Source organism: Ailuropoda melanoleuca, chromosome 10 (genome assembly GCF_002007445.2).
Source record: "Ailuropoda melanoleuca isolate Jingjing chromosome 10, ASM200744v2, whole genome shotgun sequence".
In the NCBI taxonomy this organism is placed as follows: domain Eukaryota; kingdom Metazoa; phylum Chordata; class Mammalia; order Carnivora; family Ursidae; genus Ailuropoda; species Ailuropoda melanoleuca.
Window position 1 is genome coordinate 61,535,032 of NC_048227.1, and position 14,816 is coordinate 61,549,847.

Below are 14,816 nucleotides of genomic sequence, written 5' to 3' on the forward strand. Positions count from 1 at the left end.
TAGGGGAAGAGGTGGGTATACAAGGTAAGGGTGTTTGCAGATACTGATTATACAGTAGTCCCCTCTTATCTATGGGGATAAGTTCCAAGACCTTTAATGGGCACCTGAAACTGAAACTGTGCATGGTGCCGAACCCTATATATATCATGGTTTTCCTATGCATGCAAACCTATGATAGAGTTTAATTTATAAATTAAGCTGAGTAAGAGCTTAACCACAATAACCAATAATAAAATAGAACAGTTATAACGATACACTGTAATAAAAGTTATGAGAATGTGGCCTCTTTCTCAAAACATCTTATCACACTGTACTCACCCTTCTTGTGATGATGTGAGATGATAAAATGCCTACGTGATGAGATGAAGTGAGGTGGCTGATGCAGGCATTACGCTGTAGCACTAGGCTACAAGTGACCTTGTGAGGACACGTGAGAAGCAGGATCGCCTGCTTCTAGACAGAGGTTGACTGTGGGTAACTGAAACCATGGAAAGCAAAACCATGGATAAGAGGGAGTACTGTATTAATCATTTAAGCTACTTAAGGAGGGAAGAGGGGGTATGAGAGGAGCAGGACAATGAGCTGGAGGAGGTCTCCATGTGGTCAGAGAATTGTTGGAGTGCGTATTCAGAGTAAGTGAGGTAAGAGAGGGAGGGGCTCTGGGAGCAAGTATTGTTATTGAAGACAAGTCCTGGATATGGCCATAGGAGAGATAACCAGGGTGGGCTGGAGGAAAAGCTTGTTGGGCAGGAGAAGTTACAGGAACTGGAGGTCTGAGAGCTGGTGGGCTCATCCATCTGGATTTTGATGTCACCAAGACAGTGATGGGAGTAGAGATGGAGAGGAAGACAGAGAGCTTGGTGCTGAAATAGTCAAAGGATGAGATGGTGATCAGATGACTTTAAAATGGTATCCTTTCAAAGGTAATAAAAATGAGCTAAGAGTAATTTTGGGATGGTCTGGTTCACTGCATTTTACTGGAAATTTCCTAGTTTAAAAATGTGTCTCTTATTGATTTGTATGTTAGTTTTATTAAGTACACAACTTACGAGTTAACAGTGAGTAGGATGGATCTAAATAGCACTTTCTGTAAGAAGGTCTGTGCTGTCCAATTTAGTAGCCATTAGCCACATGTGGTGCTATGGAGTGCTTGCAATATGGTTAATTCAGCTGAGGAATTCAATTTTAGTTTATTTCATTTTAAGTCATTAAATTTAAATTTAAATAGCCATATGTGAGTAGTGCCACCATAGGATGAAGGAAACTGAAAAATTCAGTCACCTGATCTTGCTTCTATAGTGCCAGTTAACTTGACAGATTTGAATTGGATTCCATTATTGTTCTGTGACACTGAGCCGCTCTGCTATAAATACAAACCTACAAGTCACATGCATCCCTACCTTAATTGTATCATCAAGCTCTGAAAGGGTCAGACGAGGTGTTGTCAGAGAATCCAAAGACGTCTTCAGAGAACCGTTCACCCCTTCCATTTGTTCCCTCACTCTCTCATGTTGTTTCTATGGGAACGAAGAGTAAGCAAGAGTGGAAAGTCACTTTAGAGAAAGCATCAGGGAGAGTGGTCAATGTCACCTCCTGTCTCTGTGCTCAGATAAATCTGGGTTCCTATCCCAGCCCCACCACCTAGTTGCTGTATGACTTTGGGGGAATTCTACCCATGTCACGCTCAGTTTTCTCATTTATAATATGGTGATAACAAAAACGAGCATTTTGGGAGCTTTGAAGCACTTAGTTATGATTATTACTTATAACACCATCATCTCAAAGAGAGTGAACACTTCAGAAAGAGCCCTTGACTTTTTCTCCATAAATGTAAAGTGAGACACTGGTTGCAGGATTCCACAGAGGCTCTATATTTGCAGTAAGTGGAAAATGAAGTAATTCAAAAACCATTTATCATGTGCTGACTTTGGGCCAGGCACAAATAGCTCATTTGGATAGGAATAAAGCATATAGAAAACAATCTTAAAGTCCTTTAAACAAAATTTAAATGGCCCTGGTATAAAAGCATAAAATTATGTTCTTCCATCCTTGCACTCTGAGCTCTTTATGTTAGATGCTCAGACTTTTTGAGGAGGGAAATGGCCCAAGGGTTTTTTGATGAATGCTTTAATTTCGACCTTCACTGTTGGGTTCCAGAAGGAGGCATGCTGTGATTCTGAAGAAATATTAGAAAACTTCAAATGAGTTTGGAGTTTGAAAGCAACCAGAATGATACTTCAAGAGGGAAAAGTAAGACTCATTTTTCAATCGGAGCAAAAAATGAGTCGAAGTTACTTTAGAAACAGTATTTTGAATGGGATTTGAAATATATGACTCACGGTATAATCTCAGATATCATGGGAATAATTACAGAAGCCCAGATATAGAAGGACATAACTTTAAAACTTCCAAAGTTCATCTTAGTGTCTTTCATGCTGCCTGCAGTCTTTTCTAATTTAGTGGGAAGGAAGACGGAAGCCATCTTCTCTAAAGCATTGCTACAGGGGAAGATAGAGGTCCAAGGACAGAAAAGAATCCCATTTGAACATCTTCTTAATGCAAGAACATTACAAAATCAATTTCCCCTCAAAATCCATCAAGCTTAATACAGTGTGACTATCTTGGGTTAATTATTCTTGTCTCCACAAGGAGAGGTAGTTATACAGCTCTACACAAAAGCAATATTTTACAGCGTGGATATTAAACTATGTAAGGAAAGAGGCGAAAAAGGTTGGTATTAACTTAGCGCCTTCAGAGCAGTTTTCCTTTTACAGAGTCTGACATATGACCCCTGCTGGAAGCTCTTGTATCTGGTGGCCTTCAGGGAATATAGCTAAAGCCCTCAAGTCAGAGCCAAATTTCAAAGCCTCGTGGTAACAGCACTGAGTGATAAGTTCATTTGCAGTAGCTGGAAAATGATATGCTTCAAGTGAAGGGGCTTATCACTTATCATATACCGTATTCATCATAGATAGTGTTAGACAGAAATGAATAAAATTAGCTTCGAAATAACGATACTGCCACAGAAAGGAGGTCAATATGAACAAAAGAGAGTTTTGAAAACCAATAATTATGAAAATGACACACAATTAGCACTATCTGGCATGTTCAGTAGCCATTTCACATATGCAAATAATAATAAAAGTTTCCTGATCCTTAAAAAAAATATGATAGAAACAATCCTGGGAAGGCAGAGCTTTGGTTTAAGAGATTCTAAACAGTGGTTTTTAAAACACAGAATCTTACATTAATCTGACAAAGATTTTTATCATTCTATTACCCTCTGGGGTGAGAGTAGGACGGTGAAATACATAATGTAATTATTAGTTGTGTGGCTACCGTTTGCACATACAAAATGATTAAACTGTGTGATTATTGTTGGTTTTGTAAAAAGATTGGAAATTTGCTGTTATTCTTGTCTAAGTTGTGCTGTAGGTCTAACAGTGAAATGTGAAATTTCAGCCCTTAGTTTGAGTAGGGAAGACAGGTCCATTAAGGGATGATGGCAATACAGAAACGGGGGTGTCACAAGGTGCATCACCTGTTAACCTGGGGATGGGGAGTAGGCCTCCCTGAGAAGGTGATGCCTGGGGCTGTCCAGGCGAAGGAGAAAAGAAAAAAGTCTGTGTTCAGGCAGGTGGGAGTACTGGGAGTGTGATACTGCCTGAATCGAACGTATGAGGCAAGGACTCCGCAACAGGCGAGGCCAAGGAGGCTGGCAAGGGTGGATCACAAAGGGTCCCTCACTGCATGCGAAGGGACATAAGCTGTCCTATAGGACAGTATCTCAAATGTTCTTAACCGTGACCCATAGTAAAAAAAATGCAATTAATGTGGCAACACCAAAACAGAAATGCAATGAAACCATACCTTCCTATAGATGCTGTGCTTTGATAATTTCTATTTTTTCTTTTCTTTTTAGAAAATGCTGGTTATTCAACTATACTTCAATTAAAAAAAAAGGCTGGTTATAACCCTCCAAACTTACTTTATGATCATTCAGTGGTTCACAAGCTGCAGTGTCAAAGGCACTGCTACTGGGTCAGGAGGAAAAGATGAAGGGTTTTAACAGAGCGAGTGGTGCTGGCAGAACTGCAATGGGGCAGCTGCTCAGGCTGGGTGGGGTGAGCACGTGGGAAGGGACGAGGAATGGAGGGGAGAAACCCGGAGGCCATTTTGGTTGCTATCTTGACCATTGTTATTCTAAAAAAAAAATACTGGCTGAGGGATTGCTCCTATTAGAAAATGGCATTGATAAGGGTAATTCACTTTTTTTTTTAAATGATTTTATTTATTCATTCAACAGAGAGAGAGACAGCCAGTGTGAGAGGGAACACAAGCAGGGGGAGTGGGAGAGGAAGAAGCAGGCTCCCAGCAGAAGAGCCCAATGTGGGGCTCGATCCCAGAACTCCGGGATCATGCCCTGAGCTGAAGGCAGATGCCTAACGACTGAGCCACCCAGGCGCCCCAGGGTAATTCACTTTTATTTAGGAAAATTTCCAATGACTTACTGAGAGATGGTGATGACTGAAAATGAGGGCGGAGAGTCTCACTTAAGTTGGTTTTGCAGACAATAAAAGCAAACAACAGAATTAATGAATTTGCTCATAGTTGCTTCCTATTATTTGACATTGTTAGATCACTCTGATCTTTATAAATATGTCCAGCGATGCACGTGTCTTCCTATCAGAAGATGGCCCCTCTCGATGGTGGTAGTTTTGAGTGCTTGCATTGCTTGGAACAGCCGTGACCACCACCAGATCTAAGCCCCAAGGTGAGCAGGCACAGATCCTGGCCCCATAGGGATGCCTGCCTTTGCAAGCTATGGCTATATCTGGGAATTTCTCTCACCTCTTTGTATTTGCATGACCTTTGGCTTGAATTAGACTCCCTATCCCTGCGGCTATTGACCAGCCAGGCTGTGGGATTGGCTTATCATACCTTTCCAAAAGTTACACATACCCTTCTAGGGTATGCTTTCGTCTAGGGTATGGTTCTGGGTTGCTTTGGTGTTCTAGTGCTCTCGGTTTAAAAAAAAGGTAAGCATAGGAATAGCACATTGTTAACTCCCTTGCAAGAACAATATACCCATACACACAGACACAAGCACCAAGAACAACTGCATTCTTATGAAAGCAGAAGATAAACAATTATCATGTTTTCAACCCGATTTAGGTGCACACAGTTACATTAGCAAATTGCAGGGGAAAAATGTATAAATATTTTTAAAATATGAGTAATTGAATATATCAATATTTAAAAAAAATCGTATGCCAACTGTGCCTTCATATTAAAACTTTGTGTTGTATATGTCTGAAATGGGTTTATAGGTAGTGTGTCCACTGTACCTCATGGTCCCGCTGCCTGGCTGCTATGGCTCTGTTCATGTCTTCGGCATCCCTGACATGGTCAAGGGCCTGGTCCAGTGATTCCTGCAGGTCTGACAACTTAGCACTGTAGTCGTCCAGCTGCTCCAGGACGACAGGAAACAGAGCGCGAGTATCATTGTAGAGGCGCTGCCAGCTCTCAGCCTGGTTCAGCACTGGGAGAAACGGACACAGAACCTCAGTGTGGGCTTCTCCTGCCTCCTCTCATTCCACCCAGCATTTAGCAAAGATACAAACTTGTCAGGCCATACCTTTCTCAGCAATAGAGACTGAAGCTGTTGTTCATAAAAATAGCCCTGTGTTTTATACTTGAAGAAGGAACTACTGTGTTGTAGGGTTTGAGAGTCCCTGGATGACAGTCAGCCCAAAAAAGAGTTTGATTAGGTTTTCCAATGAGATTAGGTTTTTTGTGGAAATCACGTCTTTATGTTATGTTTATTATTACCCAGATTATTAATAATTTTACCAGAGAAAGGGGTTTGGATATACTATAGTTTTACTATTAAAAATAACCCAAATTATCTTGTCTGTTACTGACAAGTGTTGTTCACAGCCACTCATTTTCTGTATTCTCTTCAAGCATTGTTTTTAGGTATAGCTTCTTTAGGTCAAACCTAAACCATTATTTTGGAAGCTATGAAGATTCGATGGCAATGATATATTCTTAAATTCTGTGTATGTTTTAATTCTCTGATCAAAGTAACATACATTGACTACGTGCCTTAATTCTCTTTTCCTCCAGGGAATATCAGTCTGACTTTACAAGGTTTTGTATTTTCTTTCATCACCGTGAGCTGAAGATACCCGTTCATGACTGTGAAGAAAGTGGTTAAAAATGCATTGGCCAGGAGGAAGGTGGCTAAGTGGAAGATGTGATTGGATTCATTCCTCAGGACAGACTTGTTACATTCTAAAATAGCAAAAAGCGTGGAAGCATTTGTCTGTGACATCAGAGCTCCAGCCTTTCTGAGTGCTGGCTTCATCCTGACCTAGAAATGTGGCCTAAGATTCTTCTTGAGTTCTTACCGTTTCTAAGACTTTATACATTTGTTATGGTAACATGTCTTTAAGTGAAGAGTGTTCCTTTTCTAGAATAGTCACAATAATTTTTAGCAGAAATTGATAGTAATGATCTTAGGGAAATAATGTGGTGCAGGTGTTCTTAACTCTTTTTGTGCCACTGCACCCTTTGTAATCTAGTGAAGTCTTCAGGCCCCTTCTTATCATGTATTTCAAAATGCATAAAATAAAGAACATGGACTTAAAAAGAAGACCAAGATGTTAAAAAACAAATTGGTGCTATAACAATACATGTGCTTCTTTATTAATGCATGAAATAACAAGACCTAGAGGTGGGACTAGTAACTACTTAATTTTGAATTACTGATGAACTGAATGTGGTGAGATCAGAGTACAGCTAAAACCCGATACCCAAATCCATGGCTTCTCTTGTTGATGGTGTAGATTAAAATGGACACAAATTCTTTGCAACTCTTCCTGTCAAGAGTAGAGTCTATTTCCTCACGCTGTTAATCTGGGCCAGTCTGAGCCAGTAGGATAGATACGACATTGTTGAGTTCCATTCTTGCCTTCCTGGAAGACTGTTGCCATTCCCTTGAGGGTAACACCCCACAAGGGGGAGAGGCCCAGCAATCCTCGCTAGGGCCCCAGACATATGAGGGAGCCCAGCTCCTGCTACATGCAGAAGAGATGAGATGTCCAGGTTGAGTTGAGCCCAAATTGCCAATGAAATCATGAGCAAATAAATGGTTATTTTAAGTGAATATGTTTGGGGTGAGTTGTTAGATTGTCGTTGATAACTGATAGAGTGACCCAGTCATAGGTTTGCTAATACTACTGTGGTTTCTTGCCTACATTCATCATTAAGGGAAATGTTAAATTTGCACTGGAGGTTAAAAGTCATTAAAAGTCTTTCACAGACCTCAGAACATGAATGTCACTGGGCTTGTAGCTTTACTGCCTTCTCAATAAGATTTCTTTTATCATAGTTTAGGAAATTGGTTCCCCTTAGATTTTCTTCCCCTGTTTTATATGTTTATATGTTTTCACCAACTGTGAAGTCCCTATTTCTTCTCCTCAGGAGTTTAAGGTTTAAGGTTTGTAGATTCATGTGGAATCTCAGCTTCTTTTCAAAAGCTCAAGGTTGGGCTTGGATCTAAAATCTCGATCCTGACTGATTCCCTGAGGCCACATATAAGTTCTAAATAGCTGCAAATAGGGGCACCTGGGCGGCTCAGCCAGTTAAATGTCTGAGTTTGGCTCAGGTCACGATCCCAGGGTCCTGGGATCCAGCCCTATGGTGGGCTCCTTGCTCAGCGGGGAGTCTGCTTCTCCTTCTCCCTCTGCCCCTCCCCACACACATGCGCGGGCGCTTGTGCGCGTGCACGCACACCCTCGTGCACACGCTCGCGAGCGCTCGCTCTCTTTCTCAAATAAATAAAATCTTAAAAAAAAAATAGCTGCAAATATTGGGGATTGCTTGCTTTGACGGAACATTCCTGAGGATCAGTATCCTCTCTTGGACCCAAAAGGAAGCGGACACGTGCTGCGCCCTAGGAGTTGAAAACACCTACGTTCATGGGCTTCATCTGCTTCCTCGTCCACTAGCTCCCTTTGTGTGAGAAATGGTTGGCGGCGTCTGATCTCCTCAAGCATCTCCTGGGCCAACACCAGCTTCTCAGAGATTTCCTCAGAGGTGAGTTTCTGTTCTTCCCCATAATACAGCATCTTGTTGTTGATCTCTGAAAGGAAGGACACAGTGAGAGAAGAAAGCAGGCTGGGGTGTCCGGGCATTTGACAGTGATGCCACTGAAAACATGGACAGTGAGGGCAAAAGGCAGGGCTGATCCTCAAATGGAAAGAGCATTTCATTTAAAGACAGGGGTACCCATGATGTTCACGCTGCAGATACTGGTGTCAGCATTGGAATTCACCATATATTCTAAGGAGAAGTACAGCCTGGAGGACCAACTCTGCTTCCCATTTGGTGTCTTTGGAATGGGAATGGGATTAATACAAAGCCTGTCCTGACTTCAGCTGTGTCTGGTTTCCATAGTAATTCCTGAACGTTAACATTTAAGGCACACAAATCTGGGGTCTTTGATCAACATTTTATATAAAATACAGAACTTGGAGAAAATCCTCTGAGGTATCTCCTGTCATATGTAGGGTGTGTTAGAGATATTAATTATATTTTAGCCAAGGATCTGGCCAAAGCTCTAAATCAAAATGAGAGTATACTGATAGTTGTTCAAGCGGATCTTTCAGATCATTGTATAGACCAGATATAAAAATAGAGGATTGTTATATTGTGATGAGAGCTTTTGTTCATTAATACATATAGATATTTATATTTGTGTACACACACACACACACACACTTTGCAACTGCTATTTGCCTTCCATAGTATGACTGTCAAGATTGAGCCATTTTGATTCTGGGTCATTTTCACCCCACTTCCGGAGAATTTTAGAACCAAAGGGACTGCCGGTGCTCAGAGGGATCAGACGAGTTGTCTAAATACCAGCAGAGCTGAGTTGTTCTCTGACTTTCTCTTTCTACTAAATATGATCGGATGAAAGTTATGTAATTGCCACCTTGTCCTCTGACAGCTCTTGGAGGAATCGTTTTATCTTCCTGGCATAAATGAAATTGTGTGTCTGTGGTTTACTATGATCTATGCGGTTGGCTAGACAAGATGGGTAAACAAACACAGGTGTCATATAAATCATGCCAGATAAGGGCTTGTATTTTATATGGATAATGGCTTGGAGGTCATCGGGAGTTACGTATAGATGGCTGGGGAAAAGGAGTGACACACTGTTGGTACTGCGTAGCATCCCTGAATTCTGAAGGAAAGGAGAAAAACGGGGGAAGAGGTTTTTAACATTGTAAATATTACTGAGAAAGTCATAGGGAAACCAAGATATGCTAGAAACAAACCTAAGAAGGGATTAAACATTCACTTTGCAAGTAAAATCTATAATCTTAACTCCGGAAATAACCTAAACATAGATTCCCCGCACCCCCCTTAGATCTAGCACTTGCAGTGCCGACTTCTTTGGCATTTTGATCCAAATATTACATTTTCAATTCTGGCCTGTTTTATTTTAGCTATGTCTGGTGTAGATTAGAAAAAGGAAATGTGGACAATAACATTTTTGCCTTAGTCTTTGGAGACTATTCATACATTCTTTTTAAAAGGTAAACTGATGGAAATTATTGTTTCCCATTTACATTTCTTTTTATATATCTTTCATCTTTTCCTATGCTTAAAGGGTCAAATAGAAGGCTTAGATTCCTTCCAAATGAAACACGTTAGAATAAAAAGTTTACAACAGCAAAGGTGAATTATTTTCTCTGAATGGCTTACTAGGTTGTTGGCTTTACTTGCTGCCTAGAGGGGCATTTGTTTCTTAATTAGATGAGGTCAGCTCATCTAGGTTCAATCTTACTTTTTGAAAAAAAATCAATAGTAACTCTAAAATGAAAAAAAATTTATTGGTAGATGCAAAAGCATGAAACAGAGGACGGGACTGGGGGGTGTTTGAAATGCATGCCATTTATTTTTATTGTGTATTATAGCCAGCAAAAGAAATATAGCAGATGTCTTGGCTCCATTCGTCCCTTTGCCTGGAATATGTTCCCTATACTTCAGGATAAAGATGTGACTTTCCCACTGTGGACTCCTCTACTCCATTGTGCCCGGAGATGCACTTGGTGTTGTCACCCAGCTCTTAATATATAGGATAAAAGCTATGGAAACACACAAATACTGTATCTTTGCAGACTGTAACCCAAGGAAATTCTCTTTTCCAATAAGTGAAATTCTCTTTTCCAATAAGTGGTAAATTGGAGGCTGGCTTTCAGTGGGCTCTTAAGATAGTCTTCAAAATATAGCCAACACTTAATCAGAAGTTAGAGCACAAATAAGTACTCCTCTAAAAGGGAAGGTAAAATGTGCCACAACGCTTTAGGGCAAAGAAATCTCTCACGTCCCCTCCAGGCTTTTCTTCTGACTTGGGGACAGGAGCATGTTGCCTGCCTGGTCTGGGAAATGGCATCATAGAGAGTTAGGACAGTTAGGATTAGTGGACAGTTTCCTGCCACTCTAAAGGTGGTGTTTTTGCTGAGAATAGCCCAGAAAAACATGACTCCTACTCAACTCTTGAATTTTAGAGACACCATAGCATTCCAAGGGTTTTCTTGCATTCCACTTCCTTGAAATGCCTGGAAAGGGAATGATTCTATACATTCTGTACATTCTGTACGTTTATTCTTGACAACCAACGGATAGTAAGTAGGGATGAGTGCTCAGAAATCCTAGATGGACAAACTGGAAGACCTTATATGTAATATACATACTATATATATATATATATATATATATATAAAATATTATAAATGCATATATATTACTTATCTATAACACTGTAACAATGGTTCCTGGCACATAGTAAACACTAACAGTAGCCATGTTTTTCTTGTTAACCACACGAATGATTCCTTGCCATTAAGCTGCATGAGAAAAGAATATATTTACCTTGAATTTTATCCCTCATATCATGAGCTTGCTCCACGAGCTGAGTTGCATGGTTAATGGTATCCATGCTTTCCTTCTGAGCCAGCTTGCCCCTTCTTGAGACTTGACTTTCCTATAAACAATCCATATAAACAGCAGCTTAAACGTACGAGAAAGGAATGTTCTATCTGTGCATGTAGTGGTGGGTGGGCGTAATGTATTCCGTAAACATAAATTTCCTTGGCATGTGAAAGTTCTATAACGTATAAAATGGTCCCAGAAATCATGCATGAAGGCAGATGTGATGACCAGTTTAGCTGTATTCCTATGCCATCAGCCACAGTTCAGTCCAAACCAACTGCCTTTCATATGGAATTCACTCTTTGAATTTTTACTGTATCTCACGATTCCAGACTAGGAAATTACCCATGTCTGCTGATCGATCTGACATTGTGCTGATGGAAGAGCTTAAAGTTTCACAGGGGAAACTGTTGAGAAAGTAGGCAGACCTTGAAATGCTCCGTGCGTCCAGTGGCTCCTGGGTGGTCCAACCAGTGCTGACACTGAATTACCACAGAGATTTAAAGGATTATGCTGACTGGGCTCAATGCTGTTTTCAGTGCTGCATTCCAAATTCCCATCAACACGGATGGCACTAGGGTACAAATAACCACTCAAGCAGATTTGGCTCGAAGTGAATGAGACTCTTCTCTGAGAAGCGGACTCCATTCTCTCCACTGGGGAGCTTCTGTTTCAGAGCTCCCACTTAGTGTTTGTCGAGATGAAATCCTGACTCAAATGCAGCTTCTGAAAGCACATGTGGGTGTGTATGTGCGTATGCACATTTCTGCGTCTGCAAGGGCAGAAGCTCATCTAAGAAATGGTTCAAGGCCAGGACACTGGCCTCTATGCACGGCGTTGGGGATGTGTACTGTGGACTTCCTTTTATCATTAGAAAGATTGGCTCAGGGGTTATATGTAAGTGGAGGAGTTCTTCTGTCTGACACTTGGTAGATGCCCATTTGCCTCATCTGGTGCTTTTCTGGCTTGGTTCTCTAACAAAGTGCCACGGCATCTGAGCAGACGCAGGGTGGTCTGCCCCCCAGAGTGCTTGTATCCAGGGCAGCTTAGATGAGGTCAGCTCACTTTCACCAGCACAGCAGAGTGGCTGTGTCAAATGTCTCTCCTCTCCTCCAGTGTTCTAGCCAGAGGATTATGCCATGATTTTACCTGGAAAAGCTCTTATGTTTTCCAGGAATAACCCACAGAAGTGGCCCTTAGTCAAGGAAGAGAATGCAGAAATGGTATCATAGCAAATATGTGCCCAGAGGTTTTTTATCAAGCAAGTCCCAAATCCCTTCCATATAAAGCTCCATGTGCAGCACTAATGCGACCATCATATGCTTCCCGAAACAGTGGGCTCTCTGAACAGACACCTGCATTCTGAGTCATTGCGTTCCTTCTTCCAGTGCCTGTCTTCCGCCTTGTTCTCATGCTTTCCAGAGACACGAAATCTGTGCCCATTTTAAAATTACATGATGCAGAAAATAAGATGAATCTTATTCTGATGTCACCCCTCCCTGCTTTTAAAAATTATGGACACAAACATTTAAAACATCTAGAAATTTTCAACAAGTTGATTTTTGATCCAATTTAAATTATATTTGCAAAGCACAACACTTGTTTTTTTTTTTTTTTTACTTTGGCTTCATCCTTCAAAGAAAAAGTCCTACTGTAATTACTGTAGTCCTTTAACTTCTTTCTTTTAAGGAAACTTTGAATTGAAGCAAGGAAAGGCAGGTCGAGGATGGAATCTGTCTAAGAAGACTTCTTTCTGACAAACACCAGAGGGCGCTTAGATATACACTATATATTTGATAAAAGACTCCGTGGTAAAGAGGACCGCCTGTCACTTTAAATTCCAAATTTACTGGCTCTAATAGATAGTGATGCCTTATTTGAAAGTTTTATTTTTTTCTGTAACTTTGCTTATGGAAGAAAAATCATGGTACAGGCCCCTGGTAAAACCAGGGCACCTTGCTTTAAGAAGAGCTGAAATTAAAAAATTAACTCATAGCTATAAACTGGTTGATGGTTTACATTAAAAATAGATGAATCATTTACTCCCCTCAACAGCAAACACTCCTTGTACATATTTGACATAAAAAGTGGCAATAACTTTTTGGTAATACAGTGTAAGAAGGGTAGTGTATCTAGATTACTGATTTAAAAAAAAAAATCAACCAGACTAAGTGAGGATAATAATCAATGTCTAGGGTGATCATATATGTTACTGCTTAAGCTATGACACTTTTGAAAGTGAAAGGGGAAACTTTTAGAAATCACTCTGGGAGACAAGTGTAAATGAGAGTACTGAACGAAACAGTAGTGGGTATATTGGTATGCCATTTCAGAATGTGTACAGGGATACCTACTGTGGGTTTCCCTACCTCCTGAACATGGATGGCTTCTAAAAACTTTTCCAGACTGGATCTCTCCTCTGAGCTACAGACTCAAATCTTTCTCTAACTACCCTCTGGGCATCCACAGAGAAATAAACAGAGTAATCCATTCTGTAATTTTATTTTTTGATATTTATTTATTTATTTATTTAATTTTAATGTAATCTCTACCCCCAACATGGGGCTTGAACTCATGATGCTGAGATAAAGAATTGCATGCTCTACTGACTAAGACGGCCCATTGCCCCCATTCTGTAGTCTTCGAATAGTCATTTCTCTAAGCCAGAGCTTTCTTCCTTGTTACTCCTCATGTCCAGTTGGTCACCCAATTGTTCTTATTCTTCCTGCCATTCTGGCCTCTCTTCCTGTTTCATATGACCACAGTCTTGATTGATACCTGATCACTGCAAATTCTTCTCAAATGAAGGCAAGGTAGCAATCAACCACACTTGTCTAGACTACTGAGGCAATTTTCCAGACTACCGGTGTCCATATCTTCAGAGTCTTTACTCGCCAATCCGTCACCCCTACTGCAGAGGAATGTTTTTGAAATTTCAAATCTGATCAGTTCATTGTTCTACGTAAATACTTCAATGTTCTCCAAAGTCCACAGGATGAAGTCCACACGTTCCTGAGCGTGGTGGTCAAGGTTTCTCATGATCTGCCTCAGAGCACTTCTTCAGCAATATCTCCTGCTCCTTGCCTTGCAGCTAATCTTTACTAGGCCATGGCCAAAGGTTTTCTAGTTCTAAGCACACACTATGAATATCTCTTCGCTCTTGTGTATTTTCTCTTGTTTGGAAGTACTTGATACACTCGCAGTCATTTTTAAATACGTAGGTCAATACTCAACATCTCTGAGAAACGTTCCCTCATGTACCCCTAGTGAACAAGTTCATTATTTCTTCGTTAGAGTTCTCTCTTTAGCCTGTTCCATGCCTCTCTCATTGATTGCTATGTTATGATTATTTTGTTTTATGTATCTGTTTTCCCTGCTGGACTGTGAGCTGCTTGAGAGGAGGGTTTATGCTACATCATCTCGTTCACTTCAGTACCCCCAGCAGCTAGCACAATCACTCATACACCAGGTATTAAGTCATGCTTTCAGAATTGAAATATATTCTTTTTTTTTGTCCTACATTTTTGTCAGGTTCAGAGATGAGGCTCTGATGTATACAGGTGACCTAATTTCCTTCTAGTTCCAAACATCTCTTTGACGCATTGATAAGCAAGGAGGTTATGTTGTGGCTGAAGGAGTAGGGTGGAGGTGGAGGAGATGGAGAAGTGGAGGGGATGGTGCCGCACCTCCTGAGACAGTTCTTGGAGACTGGACTCTGTGACTTGGGGCTCTGCGACTTGGGGCTCCGCATTGCAACTTCAAGGTCCAGTTGGCAAGGGGCAGCACTGAGATTGAGAGAGGGCCAC

General features: G+C 40.9%; 1 protein-coding gene across 2 annotated transcripts in view; it reads right to left on the reverse strand.

Moving 5' to 3' along the window:
• The window catches only part of LAMA4 (laminin subunit alpha 4), a 147,155-nt gene that overhangs the window by 52,661 nt on the left and 79,678 nt on the right, over positions 1–14,816 (reverse strand). For both annotated transcript variants that reach the window (XM_034669004.1, XM_002917163.4), the window contains exons 9-12: positions 10,951–11,062; positions 7,982–8,149; positions 5,349–5,542; positions 1,401–1,517 (exon numbers count right to left, since the gene is read on the reverse strand). In XM_034669004.1, coding sequence (XP_034524895.1) covers positions 1,401–1,517; positions 5,349–5,542; positions 7,982–8,149; positions 10,951–11,062 — 591 coding nt within the window. The remainder of the gene's footprint in view (positions 1–1,400; positions 1,518–5,348; positions 5,543–7,981; positions 8,150–10,950; positions 11,063–14,816) is intronic.